This window comes from Lonchura striata, chromosome 10 (genome assembly GCF_046129695.1).
Source record: "Lonchura striata isolate bLonStr1 chromosome 10, bLonStr1.mat, whole genome shotgun sequence".
Taxonomy (NCBI): domain Eukaryota; kingdom Metazoa; phylum Chordata; class Aves; order Passeriformes; family Estrildidae; genus Lonchura; species Lonchura striata.
Window position 1 is genome coordinate 17,811,634 of NC_134612.1, and position 19,592 is coordinate 17,831,225.

The following is a 19,592-nucleotide window of genomic DNA, read 5'->3' on the forward strand; positions in this document are numbered from 1 at the left end:
AGGAACATGTAGGCACTTGCTTTAAGCACAGCTCTGTGCATCAGAATCTGCAGGACAGTAACAACCAGGGCATCCTCAATCTATATTTATATAATCCCTGAAACTGAGGCACCTCTTCAGAATTGCTTCCAGACCAGGCATTGATGATGTTGGCACTGCTTTTGGTGAGGAGGGTTAGGTACAGTCAGGTACAAGAGTGGCTGGCTTGCTGCGTCCAGGAATATTTATGGTTTGAAGCAGGTTTAACTCCTTTTCACGTTCTTAAAGAATTTATATTTGACAGAGTTGGTTTCCTTGCATTTTTATCTCAAATTCCAAGTTAACTAGCATATACTGGCAACTTCAACCTTAAAGAGCACTTGACAGCAGAAGGGCTTTTTTTTTTATATAGTTTTGAAGTCAGAGTGCACTCTGATGCTAAATAGAACTTAAACCCTTAATTTTAATGTTGAAAAATATACATTAGCAGAGGCAAACTAAATGTAATGGTGATAAGGTTTCTTTCTCAGTTACTAGTAGGATTTTTTTAAAAATTAATGTCCCACTGTTAGAATTTGAGTAGGTAAAGAGTAGTCAGTCATCCTGTTTCAGTGTATACATTTTCCATGTGCCAGGATGCAACAAAAAAATTCTTTTGCATCAGCCTAGATGCAAAACATTGATGCAGTGCATCAAAAGTGCTAGTTTGTATTTAATGAGAAGATGCTTTACACTGTACCTTTTGGTATTTTTTGGAGAAGTTATTACATTTGATCTATACTGAAGCTGTTAATTTTTTTTAAATAAAAAGTTACAGGTTTCATATTGTCTTGTTCCTGTTACAATCACCTGGGCAATATACTGGTTATGTGAATTTTCTGATAGCCTGCAAGGGGTTCTTACTGATCAAATTTTTATTAAATATTCTGAATAACAGAGCAGAAAGCAACCTTACTTAAAAAGGGTTCACACTCCTTGCCCAGCTTAATACTCTGACAAGGGAGCACTTACCGGAATGGTGCTGTAGAGGCTCACTGCCATTTGAATGTGTCGGCTACTAAACTTGCATTTGAATATGTCAGCTACTAATTAATGTTTCAGTAGCACTGCCTAATTCAGTGATTTGTTGTGGTGAGAGTACCAGATGTGTCAGCGCAAGCAGCGATTGTTGCTGTGACCTGTCTTGATAGCGAGAATCGCTGTCATCAACACCTTGTGCTGCACGAACAGCCCGAGTGGCTGTGTGGGAGTGCTGTGCCAGCAGGAGGCACAAAACTGAAAATGCTGCTACTAAGTTTCAGTGCAGGACAAAATTCCGCCTGTAATTATATTTGATAAGGCGTTAAATACTGTGAATGGCTTGCTACTTGATTATTGCCAGCCTTTGTTCTTCATTATCAGCTCAGGTGTGTTGGCTGCAGCATCAGGTGGGTTCAGTGGAAGCAGCAGGGCAAGAGGCATTTATTAAGATGTAGCAAAGGGTGTGGCCTTCTAATGTAATGAATCATAAAGTTAAAAAACATGAAGCAGTTTTTACATTTCCCACTTAGCGGAGATCTGCGCGCTTTGCCCTTATTTTGCTGCTGGAACGGGCTCGACCACCCAGCAGCTGTGAGCGATGTTCACCCAGAACCCAACCTGTGACAGCTCACGTTGGCGGGAAAATTATTATAATTTTTAAGAGTTCCAGCAGGTATCCGGGCGTGTCCGCGGCGGCGATCCCCTTGCCCGCCGGCTGACCCGAGGAGAGGCTGGCCCGGCCCGGCCCGGCCCCGCTCGGACGGACGCGGTGCCCGCGCGGTCCCGGGGCCGCCGGGCGGCGGCCGCGCATGCGCCCCTGCCGCGCGCTCTGCCATGCGCTGTCCGGCCGGGCTGTGGCGGGGAAATGGCGGCGCCGGAGGGCGGCTCTGCCGCGATGCCCGCGGCTTGTCCCGCTCCGCCTGGTCCCTCGGCTCCCGGCTCCTGGAGCCGCTCCTTGGACCGAGCCCTGGAAGAAGCGGCGGTCAGCGGGACCCTCAGTTTGAGCGGCAGGAAGCTCCGGGACTATCCGCGGGCCAGCGCCGCCAACCACGATCTCAGCGACACCACCCAGGCTGGTGAGGGACAGGGCGTGAGGGGGGCGAGGCAGCGGGGAGCGGGAGCGGGGCTCGCCGGGCTCTGCGCGTCCTGGCTGCCCTGCCAGCCCCTCGCTCAGCGCTGGGTCTGAGGTGACCAATTTGCTGTCTCTTCGTAAATTCAAACTGGTTTCGCCTCCTTCCCTTCGCTCTCCGCCCTTCCTCTCCTCGGCTGAGGCGGGATGGAGGAGCTGTGGCAGGGTTCTTCCTTTGCCCGTCCGATGAGATCTCTTCCATTTGTAGGGGTTTTTTTCTTTATTATCTCTGCTGTAAAATGTTTCCCTTATGGGGAACTGTTTTAAAGAGCGTTGTGAGGTTTTTCTCAGTATTGCTGCTCGTTGCTGTGGTTTTAGCCTTGTTCTTGCTCTGATACACCTATATGTGAATGTATATACATACACACATACGTGTGTGCACCCTCACAATCTCTCGTCTTGTCTTGCTGACAAGGGAAACCAGCTTTCCAAGAAGGGCTGTCAGGTGTGTGTATGCTAACGAAACTATATTTTATGAGCTCTACAAGCTCTCCTGCTTCTGTTATTGTTATTTCAAACAGCCATAAGAAGATATGAAAGATACTGTGAATATAATCACAGCCTTTTCTTTTTTTTCTCCTGTATAACATGGATTTAAGGATATTAAAGATTGTTATTTACATTACAAGGTACAGTAAGCATTAGGGATTTTGTCTTCTCTATTCCTTAAATGTATTCATAAGAGTAGACTAAAAAATGTATACTTTGACTGTAAGTACCTTGATCACAAGTGGAAACATATCTTTGTTTTCATATTACTGTATTATGTAGAGAGGTGAGACTGGGGAAATGAGAGTTTGTGCAAGATGTAGAAATCTTAGTACATGATGTAGATCAGATTTAGTTTATTTTGGTTGTGCAGTTGTGTAAGTGAAGTCAAAGTAACTTTAAAAGGTGTCAGCATGCTATCTACTTCAAGCTTTGAAATCTAGACTTTTTAGTACTGAGTTTTTTCAAGTTACTGTGTGTGGTTTTAAGTGTGCTGGTTACACTGGTGTTAAATAATTCAGAATGGAACCTTTAAAATTGTCTTGACTTCATACTCTGTTCTGTCACATCCTATTTATGCAAAAATCAGTCACTAACAAAAGAAACACTCATGAAAACTCAAGCAAACCTTGAGACAACACTGGTTTGCTTGTCTTGAGCACATCTATACATAGAAAACACTTCTTGTTGAGCTATAAATGTTTGGAATGTTTTTTTGTTTCTTTTGTACAAGTGCAGTTGCACAATGCATGTGTAGTGGATTAATCTGTAAGCAAACACAGCATACACATTTGTGAGGGGTTTGGGCTTTTTGTTATAACACTATTCATTTACTGTACTCTTAAACAATTTGTGGGAATTCTTGTTCCCACCAAGGTTCCCATCTATTGTGATGAATATTTGCATTGTAGTTGTTCAAGAAGCATTAAATGCTAATAAGCAGCAGTGCATGCCATACACTTTTGTGCATTTATCGTCACAATGAACCTTAGAAAAAAGCTAGAACTGTTTTAAAGTTGTAAAAAGCAAAGCTTATCGAGTGTGTTGGGACACACATTATGTTCAAATTCTCTGTTTTGAAGGCTGCTGGGAATAACTTCATCTTGTGCCTTTTTTTTTTTTTTGGTGTGGTCTGTTGACTTACTTGATTTTGTTTTGAATAATGCTGGGCACAGTTTTGTTCATGGGAGACTTACAATTCTTTTGTATAGGACTAGCTGCAAAAAATATGATACAATGTATTTGTGTGTTCGGTGTCATAAATACTTAAACACTTTAAACAACACCCCACACCATAGACTCCCAAGAGCTTTCCTATGTGCTGTGCCACAGACTCCAAGCATATGAGATGCTGCATGTCTGTTTTGATAAAAATGACTGGAGTTGCTCCCAAATTACAAATTCAGTTGCAAAACTGAAGATGAAACAGTGATGTGCAAACCTTCCTCCTCGTGTGCCTGAATAGACACCTCTGTTGTGTGAATCATGTACTGATAGAGCTAATTCCCATTCTTGTAGCAATAAAAGTAACTGCATGTCTGTGTAACCACATGGATGCTTACAGAGGTGGGAATGAATCACATCCCTCATTAACTAACTACCCTGCCAGGAAAGCAGGATCTCACACTGCCCCAAGCCCTGACAGAGCCCCTGGTCTTGCCTGAAAACTGCTCTGAGTGCAGGTGAACCAGCAAAGCGGGTCAGCAGGAACAGGGTGTTAGAGATCAGAGGTTTGATCAAGTTTAGTTGGGTGCTTTGTGTGGATTTTGAGGTTGATGGTAGGTTATGTCAGCCATAAGGTGCATTTCCAGATATTAAATCAATGGGAAGATCACATATTTTTGGACCTTGTATGGGTTCAGATCTGACTAATGCTAACCCCGGTGCTCAAGCTGTAATAGCTTCTAGGTACCATTCTTAACCACTTCCTAAACTGTCATCAGAGCAGCAAAACCAGGTCAGGTTTATTTTTGAACTTAATACAGTAATTTTTTTAGGTGGAGAAAATAAGTTCCTCATTAATCATTTACTTAAGTTCATAAACTTTTCACTGGATAGTGGATTCTCTAGTCATGTCAGAGCCTTGGCTGCTTCTGGGCACTGCTTCTTCTAGATGATGAAAACACACCTGTGACTTTTTAAACCAATGCTCAAAGTTACTCTCAAACTGAGTGTATAACTTCAGCAGGCAGTAAAGCAGTAGTGAATTTCTAGTTATTTTGTACTTTGACTGAAATTAAGATTGCCTATAAAATCAAATTGAAGATGGGATAGTCTGGAAAGCTTTGTCATGGATTAGCAGGAAGATAACTCCGTACAGTGTGTGATGCAGCCACCTACCTTATGTTCTCATATGTGAGGGATATGCAAGAAATGCAGTGTAGTAATAATTAATGACTCGGATACTGAAAGAGTGTCTTGTTCCTTTAGATTCCTCCCTTACAGCTTAATTGGACTTTCAGGAAGTGAGCAGGTTTACAAAGCTCATTGATGATGAAGAATGAGCAAGCTTCTTCATTATCTAATGAAGGATATACTTTCATACTTTTTTCTTTAAATTTTCTTTCCTACTTACATTTAACATTCATTATCTCTCCCCATTTTATCCGAGTTACAACCCATTTGTTCATTCCACTCATGTTCTTGACCACAGAATAGAAAAAAGAAGGGCTATAAACCACCTGAGTTAAATGTGAAAAGAAGCGCACTTGCATTTTGCCAGCGTTAATGTAGATTCTGATGTCGTTATTTGACAGCTTTCCCAGTGGCCTAAAGCATACATTGAGCAGAAAAGTTATTTGTCAAACCCTCCATGACAGCTGTAATTACTTAAACCACTCACTGTCTCCATTTTTAAAGGAGAAGTTGGGAATATGTAGGTTTATGCAATAAAATAAATGTCTGTTGTATGGAAATTGAGTAAGATAATTACATGCAGCTCACTATGTCTTGTTTCTGGAATATATTAGTAGTAAAAAGGGATAGAAGGACTCTGAACAGGAAGAATAAAATTGTCTCCTGTGCCTTTTCAATGGCTTTGCCAATAAGGCATCTCTAGTTTTATTTTTACTAGCTCTCTGTAGCAATGGTAAAATCTGACCATAGTGTCAGTAAATTTTCTATATGCCAAGTGCTTACGTGCATCCAGAAGGACTGCAGCGAGTATGTAAGCATTCTGCACTAAAGGGTCTCACTGGTGTTTTTCATTCCTGCTAGAAGTTCAGTTGATACTGCCTAATGAAATGTAAAATGGCTTGAGAAGCACAGCATGGCTCAGCTAGCAGTGGTCCTGGTACCCAAACATTTGTTCTTAAAGCCAGAACAGCATAGTCAAAACTAGCCTAAAATTATTTTTTTAAATTTCTTCGCGTTACTGTATTTTGAATGTAAACCTATTGTGATCTTTAAGATAACTTGGAAGGAATTGGGATTATTGTTTGTTCAAATCTCAGACTATTTGTCAGTACAGTTTATAGTTTTAATACTTAGGTCATCTAAAGTTTCAATATTCAAACCCAAAATCTGATATGTCAGTAGGGTCATTCAGATTCTTGTGATTGCATTTGTGTCACTGTCTCTACCTTTACCAAAACCCAAAGAGAAATGCCCTGTCCAGAGGTTCTAGTACCTGTAGGAGTGGGAAGGAGAGAGGATCACAACCTTTCCCCTGACTTTGGTCAGCAATCCAGCTTGTTCCATTCAGCTGCATTTTTTGATCTTAGCTCCTACTTGTGTCAGTCCTTGTTCAGTTTGATCATTGCTCCCTTTTGTTTTTGTTCTTGTTGTGTTTCTGTTATTGGGAAGTCTTGATCTCGTGTGGTCTGTGTATAAATACTGGCAATTCTTTGCTAATGGAGTTGTCTGAGAGTGGTGCTTTGGTAAATTGCTAAATTAAGGTAATTTCTCTGGCTTTTTTGTTACCCTGAAAACATAGAGAGCAGTAGATTGTAGTAGTTTGTAGTTCATTTCTGTTGGATGTGTTGGGTTTGGATGGGGACCTGAGGAGTGCAGTAATACTCAACTGTTCTTTGCACACAGGAAGTCTTTTTGCCTCACGTTTTATGGCAACTGGGAAAATGCAATCTGAGTTTGTAGTATCTAATCCTTGTGGCAATAAAAGCAATACATGACATTCAGAATGCCTTTGTTTAGTGAGTTTATCTTTTAAAACAAACAATAAAGCCCTACCATCAAATTTTACTACCAGTGAGTGTGTGTTCAGTGGTGTTCAGTGCTATTGCATGTGTTCCTAGTTACTTCCCTAGTCTTCCCCTTCCTTGACTCCATCATGATCAGATTTAATTTTTTTAATACTGTCCTGTCTGCATATGCCCTGGTAGTTATATTTTTGGAGATAACTGTAACTACATAAAAAGTAAAGAGGGTAGGATTCTTTGTTGAATATATTGAGCCCTGCAGTCACATGAAGGACAAATTAGAATTTAGGGAAAATTTCTTTCATGTTGTTTCCAGCCATGTTCTCCTGTGGTTGTACCTGTGCTTGGAGTTAGAAAATTTATCCTGGCTTAATACTCCTTGAAGACTGTCATAAATATATAGCCTAATGTGATCCAAGTTCTATGTTGATGCTAAAAGGGGAAGTTCTGTCTTCATCTCCTGCTGCACAGTCAACACCAGCAATCCTAGTGCCTTCCAGCAAGCTGTTTTGTACTTACCTGGCTGAAAATCCAGCCAATAACTATGTGTATCAAATCCTTGGACAGCTCACTAGGTCTTCAAGTGCATGTGAATGCCAGCAAATGGGAAGGATGGAAACACTGCCTGGATGGTGGGAGTGAGTGGATCTGTTTTGGCAGATGTGTAAGCTTAAATTGATTCGCACCAGTTGTGAAATCACCTTGACTCTATTTTGTAACCTTTTACTACTGACCTGCTGTAAATTTGCTAATCATTTTCTGTTAAACAATCTGCTGGCCTTTGACTCAATGAGTATAAGAATTTTTTATTCTACAATATGGTTTATAGAGTTGAATTTCATTCAGTGAAACTTTACTAGTGATAGGTTTGGCTCTTGTGCATCCATTTGGCAAAATATATTTTCTGTAAGTAATTTTAAACTGATGGTTCAGGTTTAGAATGCAGTAGATGTAATTAGTTTGTTCAGCAGAAGAACCAGCAGTAAAGAATTAGTTACAACAAACACTGCAAATTATGTAGCATGTGTTAAAAATAAAATTACATGGTAGCTAACAAAAAGGCTATAACTCAATTCAATGGTTCTTCTCTCTGTAATAACTAATCAGGCTTGGATCTCATGGTTTCTGGTGTTGGCCAAACAGCTTGAATGAATTGCAGTTGTGTATTCATCTGAAGCCATGGGCTGTGCAGGATGCTTTCTTCTTCAGCTGCTGCAGCCCCCTCTCCTAGGTGGAGAGGTGGAAATCCATTAATGTTAGAAACGTCTTGTGGTTTGATTTATCAGTGCATCAGAGTTAAAAGTATTGACTTAATTCTCTGAATTACAGATACTTAGAGAAGATGCAAAGGGTACAACATTGTGGTCTTTTCTTTATGGGTCTGTTGTGCCTAAGTTAGTACTTCTGTATATGTGCAGGAAGAGGGTTTAATGTTTCAGCTTGAAGTCCCCAAAAGTGTCCCAATAGTCCTTGACTTCAGCCTCACAATTCTGAACTACAAACTGCTGCTTCCACTGGCAGCCCAGGTGTCTTTCAGGAGTGAGGAGTCTTTGTTCTCTTCTAGATTATAATGTTACTGATTTGAAAGTTAAAAGTATTTACACTCAGAGCCTTCTCCCAATGAGCTTCAGGAACTCCAAAATGAGAATATACTGAAACCCTCCAACTTGCTACGCAGCCCAGGTGTAGGCTGCTGGAACATATGGTTTGTAACCATAATGTGCTCTGAGCAGAGGGCAGGAGGATTAGGGAGCATCTATTCAGTTCCACCCACCACCCCCACATTGTTCAGTGACCCATGTGGATTTTAGTCTCTTTATTCAGCTTATTTTTGAAGCTTAGCTTTGAATACAGAAACGTGTTATTGTTGCCTTGGGCTTTTGGGTAGTGCTCCAGACCATTGAAAAGTTTTCAAACACTATTTTTCATGTAATCTCTGTGCAGTGAAGCATAGTAATGTTACTGCTTCTTATATGTATGAAGCTTGGAATGGTACAAAGTTTAAAAGCATCTGCTGATTTGGGGTACCAAAATTTAAAATACTTAGTGCCTGAATTTACAGGCATTATTTTTAAATGTAGCACTTAATAACTTCAGATGCCGTGGTGACTCCTTAGAAATACTGGGAATCAAGCCCAACAACTAGAAAAATGTGATTAATTACTGTATTTTTGAAAGATTAGTTTAGAAAATTTGCTTAGTATTATGAAAGAAATATATGGCACTGACACTATGCAATCTATTTTTCCAAAGCAGTACACCACTTTCAGGTTAACCATTCCTTTTTCTTTGTGTAATTCCCTGGGTTTTTCCCCTAATGGTTTTTCAACAACACTCTATTTTATGAGACTTTAACTATGAACAGTCCTGATTCTTACAGTAATTTCATCTTGTCCAAAAAAGTCTATTTGAACAGAAAAATTTTGAAGAAGAATGAGAAGTGGTATGTGGTTTTTAATTAAAGACATGTGGACAGTAGATATGCCCAGGAAACAATTAAAGTTCTGTGGGCATCTTTATCATCCTTGTGCTTGATTTAGCAGTGTTACCTAAGTTTTTAGCTGAGTTTTCTCTTTACAAAATATCAGTGTGTTTTCCCAGTTGCTTTCCTGATGCTGAATTCTAAATTCAGGCTGTTTTAGTTAGAGATGCAGTCTGAATTTTCTAGAATGGTTAAGTGGAATAAAGCTGGTGTCTGTGTGATTCCTCAGGCCAGTTCAAACCTTTACATTTCCCTTAGGTGAGCCAGCAAGATAGCAGGAGGTTGTCATTCCCTGGAACCTGTTTGTAGGGTGGGATGCTGTACTTCCAAGCTGTACAGATGTTTGAGGGCAGAGGTGATGGCTGGAGCAGATCTTGGGTTCTGTGTTTGGGTGTTCTGGAGGTGATTATGCTCTACCAGGTGATTATGTTCTACACAGGTTCCTCCCGGTGTTCATGTCCCATGTCTTGTTCCCAGCAATGTTTGTTATCTCAGTTCAGTCTCTTCTGCCCATGGTTTGTTTTTTTTTCATTTCCTTTATCCCAACTTCCATGTCTTAACACTTTCTTCTTTTCTAGTTAATCTTGCTTGGTCTCAAAAGCCTCTCTCATCACCAACTGTAGTCTTCTCATCCAAGTTGTTAGCGTGATAAAAAGAGGAATAACTGGTGTCATAACATTTGGTAGGAAATACCTTTTAAATTAAATCAGAAAATTAATTGTACGACGCTGATGAGACAAGTAATAATTTGAACATGCTTAACTCATGATTACTATTATTAATGGTCACGTATATTACCCTTTAGTTCAGTCAGACCAAGGCTTCTACTGGTCTTTGAGCTGGTGTCAGTCACGCTGTTCTCAGGGATTGAGAGTCACAATAGCAGGACAATTAGGAGCTTGTCATTACTCTCGTCCCAAGCTCATCTATGGAATAAATGTTTTTGTAGAGGGCCATGACTGAATGTGGTTGTGAGCCATAAAATATCTGCTATTTCCTTTCATTCTGCTGATTTGCAAAGGACTGGGGAGGTTTGGCTTAGCAAGGTAAAAAAATTATCTTTGGAACCCATCTATGCTAAAACAGCAGGTCATCCATTTGAACTGTAAACTTATTGCAAATATTCAGATGTTAAATATTTCGTGGCTCTGTTCTGCTGGGTGCAAATTGTGTCATTCAGGGATGGCTGTGTGTCAGAAGCCTGTTACAATTACCATTAAAAGTTAGTGTGGCAATCACAGGAGCTTCACTGTTGCTAACAGTCATCAAACCTCCACTGGTGATTAGCTCAGAGCTAGCATTGTGCTCTGAGCATGGTGGAGGAAATCACACACACACATTTCTAGTGCTTGTGATTTGGCTGTGAATTATGTAACTGAGTAATACAGATGTGATATTTTAAACATCTGTCATCTCTGCTTTCACAAATACAGTAAAATGAGAAATGCATCTGTTAGGTTCTTTTATCAACATTATTGCACTGCAGTTTCTGTTCACAGCCCCAGTATTGTCCTGTAGTGGTTAAGAAATAAGTCTGTGAAAATTCCATTTGAAAAACATGTTATCAGTTTGAAACCAGACTGCTTAAATAGCTTTCCACGTATAAATAAAATTAAATCATTTTCAGTTCATATGTCTTTCACTTAAAACATATTTTTCCTCTTTGGATGCATAAAACAAAAGGCAAAAATACAAATTTTAATTAATAATGCAGTTGTTGTCCCAGTGCTGCCAGATTTGCAGTATATAAATGGAAGAAAAACTTAATGGTTTTAATAATGATTGTAATCGTTTCTAAATAGATTTTCAGATAGAAATGTGATTTTTTAAAAAAAAACTAACTTCACCTGTATTCTTGCCATGTGATGTAGTTATTTTCAATTCTTAACCATGCTGAAAATGTTATAAATAGAAACACAAGAGTTTTTAGCTTGCAAGCTGTGTGAGCTGATTCTGGGATAACTTAAATGCGGTGTTGTTCTTTCTGTTTTGGGGAAGGGGTTTCCTCCTTTAATGAATGTGTACAGCACATGTCCCTGGGCCTTTCTCAGTATAGGAAGGAGAAATGTGTCTGGTACCTGACAATTGTTAGGGATAACAAAAGCAAACAAACACAAAGACGTGAGCAGAACCCTGAGATTTTCTGTTCTCCAGTCCGTGGGCTGCCTGCCACTTCACCCTTGGAGAAGCGCTTTGTACTTTTGTTTCCCTCAGCTGGAGGTGTTTCAATCTCCTGAACACTGGTGTCTGTTTTTTAATCATACTAGAAGAAAGTGTGTTCATACTTACAGTATGCTTTACAGATTTGCCTGTTTCTATTCTGGTTTGGACCATAAAGAAATCCTGCTATCGCTGCATTTCCCAACTCTTTGTATCTTGCTTTCTCTGTTTAGTGTGGCACATTCTGCTTCCTTCCTGTGTGCACCACGACATCCTTATGTCAGAGGCATTTAGAGAAGAACTTGTTTGGTGTATTGTTTTACTTCTCAGGCAAAAGCATAGCATTTTAGAGCTGGAAAGCATAGTTCGTTCTCCATAAAGAGAAGAGGTAAAAAGAAATTACAAAACATCCATCTTAGTGAGGGACATTTTTTAATCTCATTTCAAGCTTTGTATGGCATATAAGTGAATTCATTCAAACAGGTTTTTCATATGCTTTTGTATTTTATTTCCATGCCAGATTATTTGAAGCTCTGTGACTACATTACATAATACCATAAAATTACACATTCTGCAGAAGAGTAATTTTGAGTGTATTGTTGGTATTAATTTTTAAAAGCAATGTCAAACTCCAGTGGTGAACTTTCATTACCAAGATTTTTGTCAGTTTATAGCAACTTATCTTATGATCCTGTCACTCTTGCTATCTTACTCTGTACCAGTGAAATGCAGTACTCTCTGTTTCTTTTACTTAGTATTTCTTGTCACAGTTACAACAGTTGTTTCTTCCTTTGCTGTAGGTGCTGTTTAAATAAAAAATTATTGTTTATTAAATACAGTCAGGAGAAATACAAACTAAAATAGTTTTATTTTCAAATACCATTTGTGGTGAGACTTTTCACAAGTTTCTCATTTTTTCTTTGTACTGGCCAAGGAGTTTTATTCACTTCTGTTAGAAGTAGAGATGCATTTCTGTGCCTCTGATGATCTCAGGATAGATTTTCTTCATCATATTGTGCTTACAGTAATGAACCCATTATTACTTCCAGGGCAAGAAAAATACTCTGTACTGCCACCATTGTTAGTCATTGCTTTATCATAATTTTTTTAATATAACTTCAAATATCCTGCTTGACTCACATTTTCCTACCCTTATTTCTGTTTTTTTTTTCTTTTTTTGTTGATCACTTCCATATTTATACTGAAGTTAGATTAATCTTTTAATGCTGTGCCATTTTTATTATATTGTTCAAATATTGCACACCAGAGCCAATTATTTTCAGTGTCTAATCAGCCCTTCCAGTTTCCTGTGTGTGGTTCCATGACTTATTTGCTATTCAGTGAATATCAAATCTGTAATTTCTTTGCTGCACCGAAGCCCTTCTCTCTTATTTCCCCACAGCCTGTGTAGACTTTAAGAAGTTGGTAAAGCCAAATTATTTCCATTAAATCTATTGACTAAAATCCAGGGAGTGACTTTTGCGTTGGGACTATTTTCTCTTGTTTGGGGTTAGAATCTATTCATTTGCCTCGTGTTCACCCAAGTTGGAGGCTGTTGTCCTAGTGAGGTTTTGGGAAAGGTAAGTGGATTGAATAAATATCAAATGTATGTTTTAACAATACTTGTAATTTGTGATAGGAAAAAATAATAGATGGATCCAGAAGTTTGCATATGAACTTACTGGCAATAGTTTTAGCTCAATTTTCAAAGCTTTTTTAATGTGTTTTGCTTTAAATTGATGTTTTTAAAAGTTGATTTTTTTTTTTTCGGTTGTGTAATTCCTTTTGTACCTGAAGGAACTTTATCTAAGGGGCTGGGGGGATAAGTTCATTTACTGCACACTTCCCCTCACTGCTAACTCTGTGAAACAGTCTTGGAAAATGAAACCCTGCTCTGCTGGAACTCAGTCAAGTATTTCAGGAGCAGCGGGCAGAAGGCAGTGTCGTGTTGCCAAGGAGCAGTGAATGCTCTCACACATCTCGAGTGTCTGTCTGCCTGTGGCCCTCTGTTAGCTGGGGTGAGGCAGTTTCTCTGTTACTTGGAGATTTTTCCACTTAAAATTCTTACATGCTTTCAAATGAACACTTTTAAATTACAGTTTTATATACATGTACAGCTAAAAATACCAGCAGTTGAAATAGTCATTATGAAATAGAAGAATAGAGATCTCTGGAAGTGGAATTCCCATCGTTGTTGTGCACTGTGGGCAGTGGCTGCACAGCTTCTCTTTTGTGGCTCAGTGTTTGTCAAGAATTCTCTTAGCAAGGCAAAAAGCTTTCATTTTCCTCAGTTTGCACTGAGCTGCTGTAGATAAAAGTTGTCACATGCAGAAAACTGTTTCACTGAAGGAGCTGAAGGGATAGAACCAACCAGCCAAAAATTTTGAAGTGACAACTGCAGTTTGAGATTAATTTTCATGACAGCTTCTTAAGAGCAATGTTTACTGTTAAAGCTCATCTTAAGCATTTCCCTGAAGAGGAATTGATTTGGTTGGATTTGGGGAAAAAAAAAAAAAAAACAAACTCATCTGTGGTCAGATGAGTTTGGATTTTTTTTAATAAAAAGTGTTTGCTGCCAGCATTCATAATGTTAATTTTATTTTGTGAAACGAAGTGCATACAATTCACCTCATATGCTAACTGGAGAATGTAACAATAATTTTGATAGCCTTGCTATTATTTTTTAGCAAGCTTAGCTTTTTTTTTTAAAAGGTGAAGATGAATGAAGTGGTGACTGCCAGTCCTGTAGCCCTTGATCCCTGATAATGTCTTCATGGTGTGTTTTTGACTGAAGGTGACTTTTATGGTTTAAAGATTCAAAATTTATTTCATATTTTAAGCATATATTTTGGCAATTGCTGCCATTTATCTCCTCATTTGGTTGTCCCCTCTGATAAAGGAGTATTTTCCATGCATATCCTATACTGTTGTTTTATTTCTTGACACTAAAATGGCTTGTACTGCACAGATGACTTTGTAAGACTACAGCTCTCTTTCCAGAATTCTGGCAATAATTGTCCTATTGAAATTGAAACACTGCTTGTGTAAAGTATAACAGGCTTTTTTTGTTAGGGATGATGTCAGCATGAGAGATGGCCTCAAGGAGCCATTAAAAGAACATAGGACTTTTGACTGTTGGACTTTATTGACTTTTCCCCTCAGTAAAATACAGTTCTGCAGAAGATGGATCAGTGTCTGCAGTGCTATGAGATGTATTTGTTGACTTTACTGTGCAGTCTGATGAAGATGTATCTCAGTGCCATAAATACATAGGCACTCTCTCAAGAGTGTCAGAGAAATGCAGTAATAAGAGACGTAAAATTTTATAGAAATGCTTGCCTTTCTCTGAAAGTAATTGTCCTTTTTATGTGAAACTACTCACTTTGCCTTTTAGGACCCTTGAATTTTCAGTTCTGGTTTGTTTCTAACTCTTCCCTTAAGACATTTTGAAATGTATCTCCATCTACAAGCTTACATATTTATATGTGAAAATGCATGTAGATGGAGAATTTTATGTCCAGTCTTAAGATGAATTGAAGCTTTTAGTGAAATAAATAGGTGAATGGTAGAAATAAGAAGTGTTTGTTAGTTGCATTTTATATTTCTAGCCTCCTGATTGACATTCCTCGTGCCTTTATTCCATGCCAGATTGTCCATCCCCAAGTCACAGTTTACTCACAGAACCATTAGAATGGATGTATATATGAGATACTTTACTGATTGAGATGAAAGCCAGGGCAGAACATCCAGCAAAGTGACAGTACCACACAGCAGTCTTCCTCACTCATGGCCTCTGCAGGTGTGACTCTGATAGCCATCAACAGATTGTTGAGGGTCGTTATCAATGTAGTCCATGTACATGGGATGCCTAAGCTGGGTGTGGAAGGACCACCTTGGACAGTGTAAATATATTCACAAGGCACTGTGCTGCCTTGCAGGGTTTTTCTAGCCTGACTCAGTCATTCCTAGGGGGCTTTGACGCTCTTCTGTCACCATTGTCACTGCTTATGACCATGCACGCTCTGCATTAGGTTTTATATTAACCTGTAGTTTTGCTTTGTCCTGGTTATCTGACCCTTCCTTCCCCTCCCTTTTATGAATAACTGAAGGTTGGCTATGGATTTTAGACTACAGACTATGGCATCTAGCATGGTATCTGAAACTCTTATAGTGAAATGGAGGAACTAATATTTATCATATTCTTGATTTACTGTCTGTTTTGTGAGAGGCTGTATGTGCAGCATAGTTTCTTGACAGGAGTCTTTTCTATTTTTCATATCTGCTTCTGTGCATAGTCTTCCGTCCATACTGCATGCCCCATGTTTTCCACGTAAAATTGGAAAAGAGAGAGAAATGGGTTTGAGGAGATGATAAATGTGTGTGAAGACCTTGAAGCCCTTACTGACCAGTCTCTGGACCATGAGAAAATTGTGGTACTTTTAACTTGTAGAAGAAAGGAAATGTAAAGTTGCCACATAGAAAACAGAGCCTTCTCTCTTGCAGAGAGCAGACATGTCTCTGTTCCACTGGCTCAGCCCTTGCTCTGGAGGTGGCAGCCTGCACTGTGTCCTGTACTGAAGTTTATTTTTGAATACAACTTACCATGATGCAAGGACAAGCATAACAACATTAGCAAGCTTTTAATTAAAAACAAGATGAAAGTCAAGTCACTTAATACATTTTTTTAAATTCAACATTTCAACTCGAGCCTGCAAAAGAATGTCTTCAAACTTTTTTGCAGACCTTTGCCATATTCATTGCTGTTTCTGTGTGGCAGCTGAGCTCCCCTCTGCAGAGCAAACCAGATCACTAAGAACAAGTTGCTCTAAGTTATGAACTGACAGCCAGGTTAGTTCTGCCCCTGTGGATGTGGCAAGTTATACTCAAGTCGTGAGCCATCAGTGTCTTGAAGTGTTAATGGGAAAGTGAAGAGATGTCAAAGAAAATGAGGAATTGTTTCCTGATTGGGAGAGCCCATAGAAGGGAGGTATGTTGGTGTTTTTGGTTGGAGTATGTTCATGTACTGGTATTTATTCTCCATGGTACTGCGTGTGAGAACTGAGAAAAGCAGATTCCTAGATAAAAATAGATGATGAAGAAATAAGAAGAGGTAAATTTTAGTTTTTATATGCTGGGAATCAAAGCAGCAAATCTGAACCATGTAATGATTTTAAGTGATTGTGTTGCAGTGAGACATTTACGAAACAAGCTTAGTCTCCTTTGTTTTAGTCAAGATGGTTGCATAATGATACAAGAAAATGGAATGCTTAAGTAACGAAGACTTTGATCTGATTCAATTCAAAGTAATGTCAACTTAGAAAATCCTGATGAAAGATTTTCTTTCACAAGTTGTTTTCTTACTTCTCCTTTTCTCAATTCTTTGTTAAGGCAAGACTTCAACTTATTTGTCAATGTGCTGATAACAGCTAATTTAAGGAAACTACTGCCAAAGGAAGTCACTGCCCTCATATATTCACTAGAGACAGTTCATGTAAGTCCTCCCCAAGTTAGCTTCAGGCAAAATTTGCAAGAGTAGTTTAAACAGCTTCAAAAATCATGTGAGCTAACTTGACGGTTTTTCTGCCTGATGTGAGTTGGGAAATGCTCACAGAAGCATTGCAGAATTAGTAGCTTACAGCCAAGGGGTGGTAGGGAGGACCCAAGAGAGGGGATAATTTTAAACCAGTAAAGTCACATCCCAGAGGGTGGGGATCTCCAAGGCTTTCAGGTGTCATTAAACTGTCTTTGTTACACTGTATAAAAGGCTAGACATGAGGGTTTCATGCTATGATTTGACTTTTTTATTTTTAAATCAACAAGGAGTAGGTTTGGATCAAACCCAAACAGCTTCTTTTAAACCAGTTTTATCAATGGAGAGGTGTAGGCTGCCATACCAGCTTTGTAGGTGTAGTCCAAAGGCTGCTTTCCTTGGAGATAAATACTGTGTCTAAGTTCTGCATTAAAAAAGCAGAGGGGCCTGCATTGCAACTGGACAATGAGGAACTGAGCTTCCCTGATTTAACCAGCCTTGGTGAACTGGAGACTCCAGTTCATTTACTCAATGATAAATCTTTTGCAAAGTTGCTTCTCCAACTTTCACTTAGTTTAGTTTGTTTGGCTTTAAGTTTTAGAGGTATTTGAAAGAGAAGCGTGATTATGCTGTTGGGTGAGTGCCAAGTTTAGTGAGGAAAGGGAATAAATTGCTAGAAGAGAGAAGACTGGGGGGCTGTCACTGGGAAGTGGGAAGTAGAGCCCATGTAAAAACTTCTTTAACCGTTAACCGCGTGTGAAGGGGTTAGAATTAATTCCTGTTTTCAGACACAGATAAACAGCTCCACTTTGCATCATCTCTGCTGTAGCAGTACATGAGTTGCAGTTTGTATTCTGTCTGTAATCTGTCCTGTTGTTTACTGGCCAGTCATAAGGCCCAGCTGGCAGGTCACCTGATTTCCGTCTGCCTCCCTTTTAAAGCTACTGAAAATCTGTCCCTGCTCATTTGAAAAGTGGTTTCATCTCACTTTGAAAATGTTTGCTTAGCTCCAATGTGTGCCATCCTTAAAATACCATGGTGTGTACAGAAGGACATACCATGCTTTGTACTGAGGTATGTATCCATAATGAGCAAAACTTGGGTATAAATCCCTGACCACATTCCTGTATTTGCTACTCTGTTTTATTAGAAGTGTTTGTGAGTTAAGGAATAAAAGAAATAAAATAAAATAAAAAAAGGGCAGTTTCATGGTTGTTATTAACCAGCTAGTCCAAATCCCAGGTACTGCCAGAAGTCCTGATCTTGTTCTTCAGTACTTATAAAACCACATTCTTGTCCTCTCCCTTATGTTGATGTTAGAGATTACTCAGCTGCAGCAGGAACTGGATCATGCCTCAGAAGGGCTGAAGACTATTTGTGGCTTTGTTTTTTTTCAGGATTTGTTCTCAGTAATGAGACCCAACTGGCAGTGTGGCTGCACAGGCGGGAGTGCTGGTGCAAGGGAGAGGATGGGAACACATGGCCAGTAAGGAATTGCTCCGTGGCTTTGAGTGGCTGACTGTGAAGCCAGGGTCTACATTGAATAATGAATAAACAATAGTTGATGTAACAGTTTGATCCATTTGGGCTACAGATTTTTCTGCTCTAGAGCCAACTAGAGGAAAAGCAACTGGAATTATTAGAATATGAAAAGTTTTCAGTTCCTGCAGGGACTGAAGCTTGCCACTCTTGCCTGCTCTCCAGTAGCCACACAAGAACAGCTATGTAATGGTGTTCTGTAGTTGTCACTGTTTTTTTGTTTTTAATAAACAAACAATATTTTTCCTTGCAAAAGGAAAATGAAATCATTTTGCAGAGGAAGTGGCATTGTATTCCAAGGTGTTACTCTTGTTAGAATGTTTATCCTCTTCTTGCAGTACTCAGGTGGTTATGCTCTAGCAAGACATCACGCTTTCCTTGGAAATGTGCTTTCTTGTCACTGGTCATACAGCAGCTTACATTATGGGCAGGACTTTAATATCTGTTTGTGTTTAGTCAGTCTTTTTTATGGTGGCATTTGCGAGGTTTTACTTCATATGTAAAAGAGAAAGCTAAACTACAGCAAATATGCATTAAAATCATGTGAAGAGAAAAAAGGGAAAGAGAATGGGAGTTGATGTTTAGAATCATCTATTTTCATCTTTGATCCCAGGTGTGATTGAGTTTTCTTACTTAGTATAAAGTTCTTACAGATTTTCTAGTCTTAAGAGCAAATGGTGAATGTTGCAGAGAATAGGCCAGGTAAGAGGGTTGTACTTGTTTAATTTTTTTTTTTTTTTTTATTCAGTGTGATGTGTTTTAACAGAAGAGAGTTGCTAAAAAACCCTAGTGTAGTTCAAGTAACTTGGAAGCCAGATTCTGCAAATCTCCCTTGTGTGACTGTTCTTAAAATGCTTCTGAGTTAGAAAACAAAAAAGCCAGCCAGGTTTCATGGGTAATCTGGGTGTTGAAGGGAAAAAAAAGGTAAAAACTTTGGCAATAGTTCTCACTTCATTAAACTTGCTTCAAGAAAGATATTTGTGGGAGTTCTTCAGAGGAGTGAGGGGTTTTCTTGGTTTTTTTTAAAAGCTTTTGCAAGGAGCTTTGTTATTTGTATTGAATGTTCCAAAATAAAAATGTAACCAGAGGAAATAGCATCTGTGAAAC

At 39.1% G+C, this 19,592-nt stretch overlaps 1 protein-coding gene and 1 long non-coding RNA gene across 7 annotated transcripts in view; both read left to right on the plus strand.

Annotated features, from left to right (window-relative positions):
- Positions 1–1,823: 1,823 nt before the first annotated feature.
- The window catches only part of LRCH3 (leucine rich repeats and calponin homology domain containing 3), a 57,901-nt gene continuing 40,132 nt past the window's right edge, over positions 1,824–19,592 (plus strand). For 5 of the 6 annotated variants that reach the window (XM_021544481.2, XM_077785701.1, XM_077785703.1 and 2 more), the window contains exon 1: positions 1,824–2,075. In XM_021544481.2, coding sequence (XP_021400156.1) covers positions 1,865–2,075 — 211 coding nt within the window. In that variant the 5' untranslated portion in view covers positions 1,824–1,864. The remainder of the gene's footprint in view (positions 2,076–19,592) is intronic. The other variant, XM_077785704.1, reaches the window with a different exon arrangement.
- On the plus strand, positions 17,740–18,511 carry LOC116183950 (uncharacterized). Its single transcript, XR_004148669.1, has 2 exons — positions 17,740–18,020; positions 18,344–18,511. It is a non-coding gene; the product is annotated as an uncharacterized LOC116183950 (long non-coding RNA).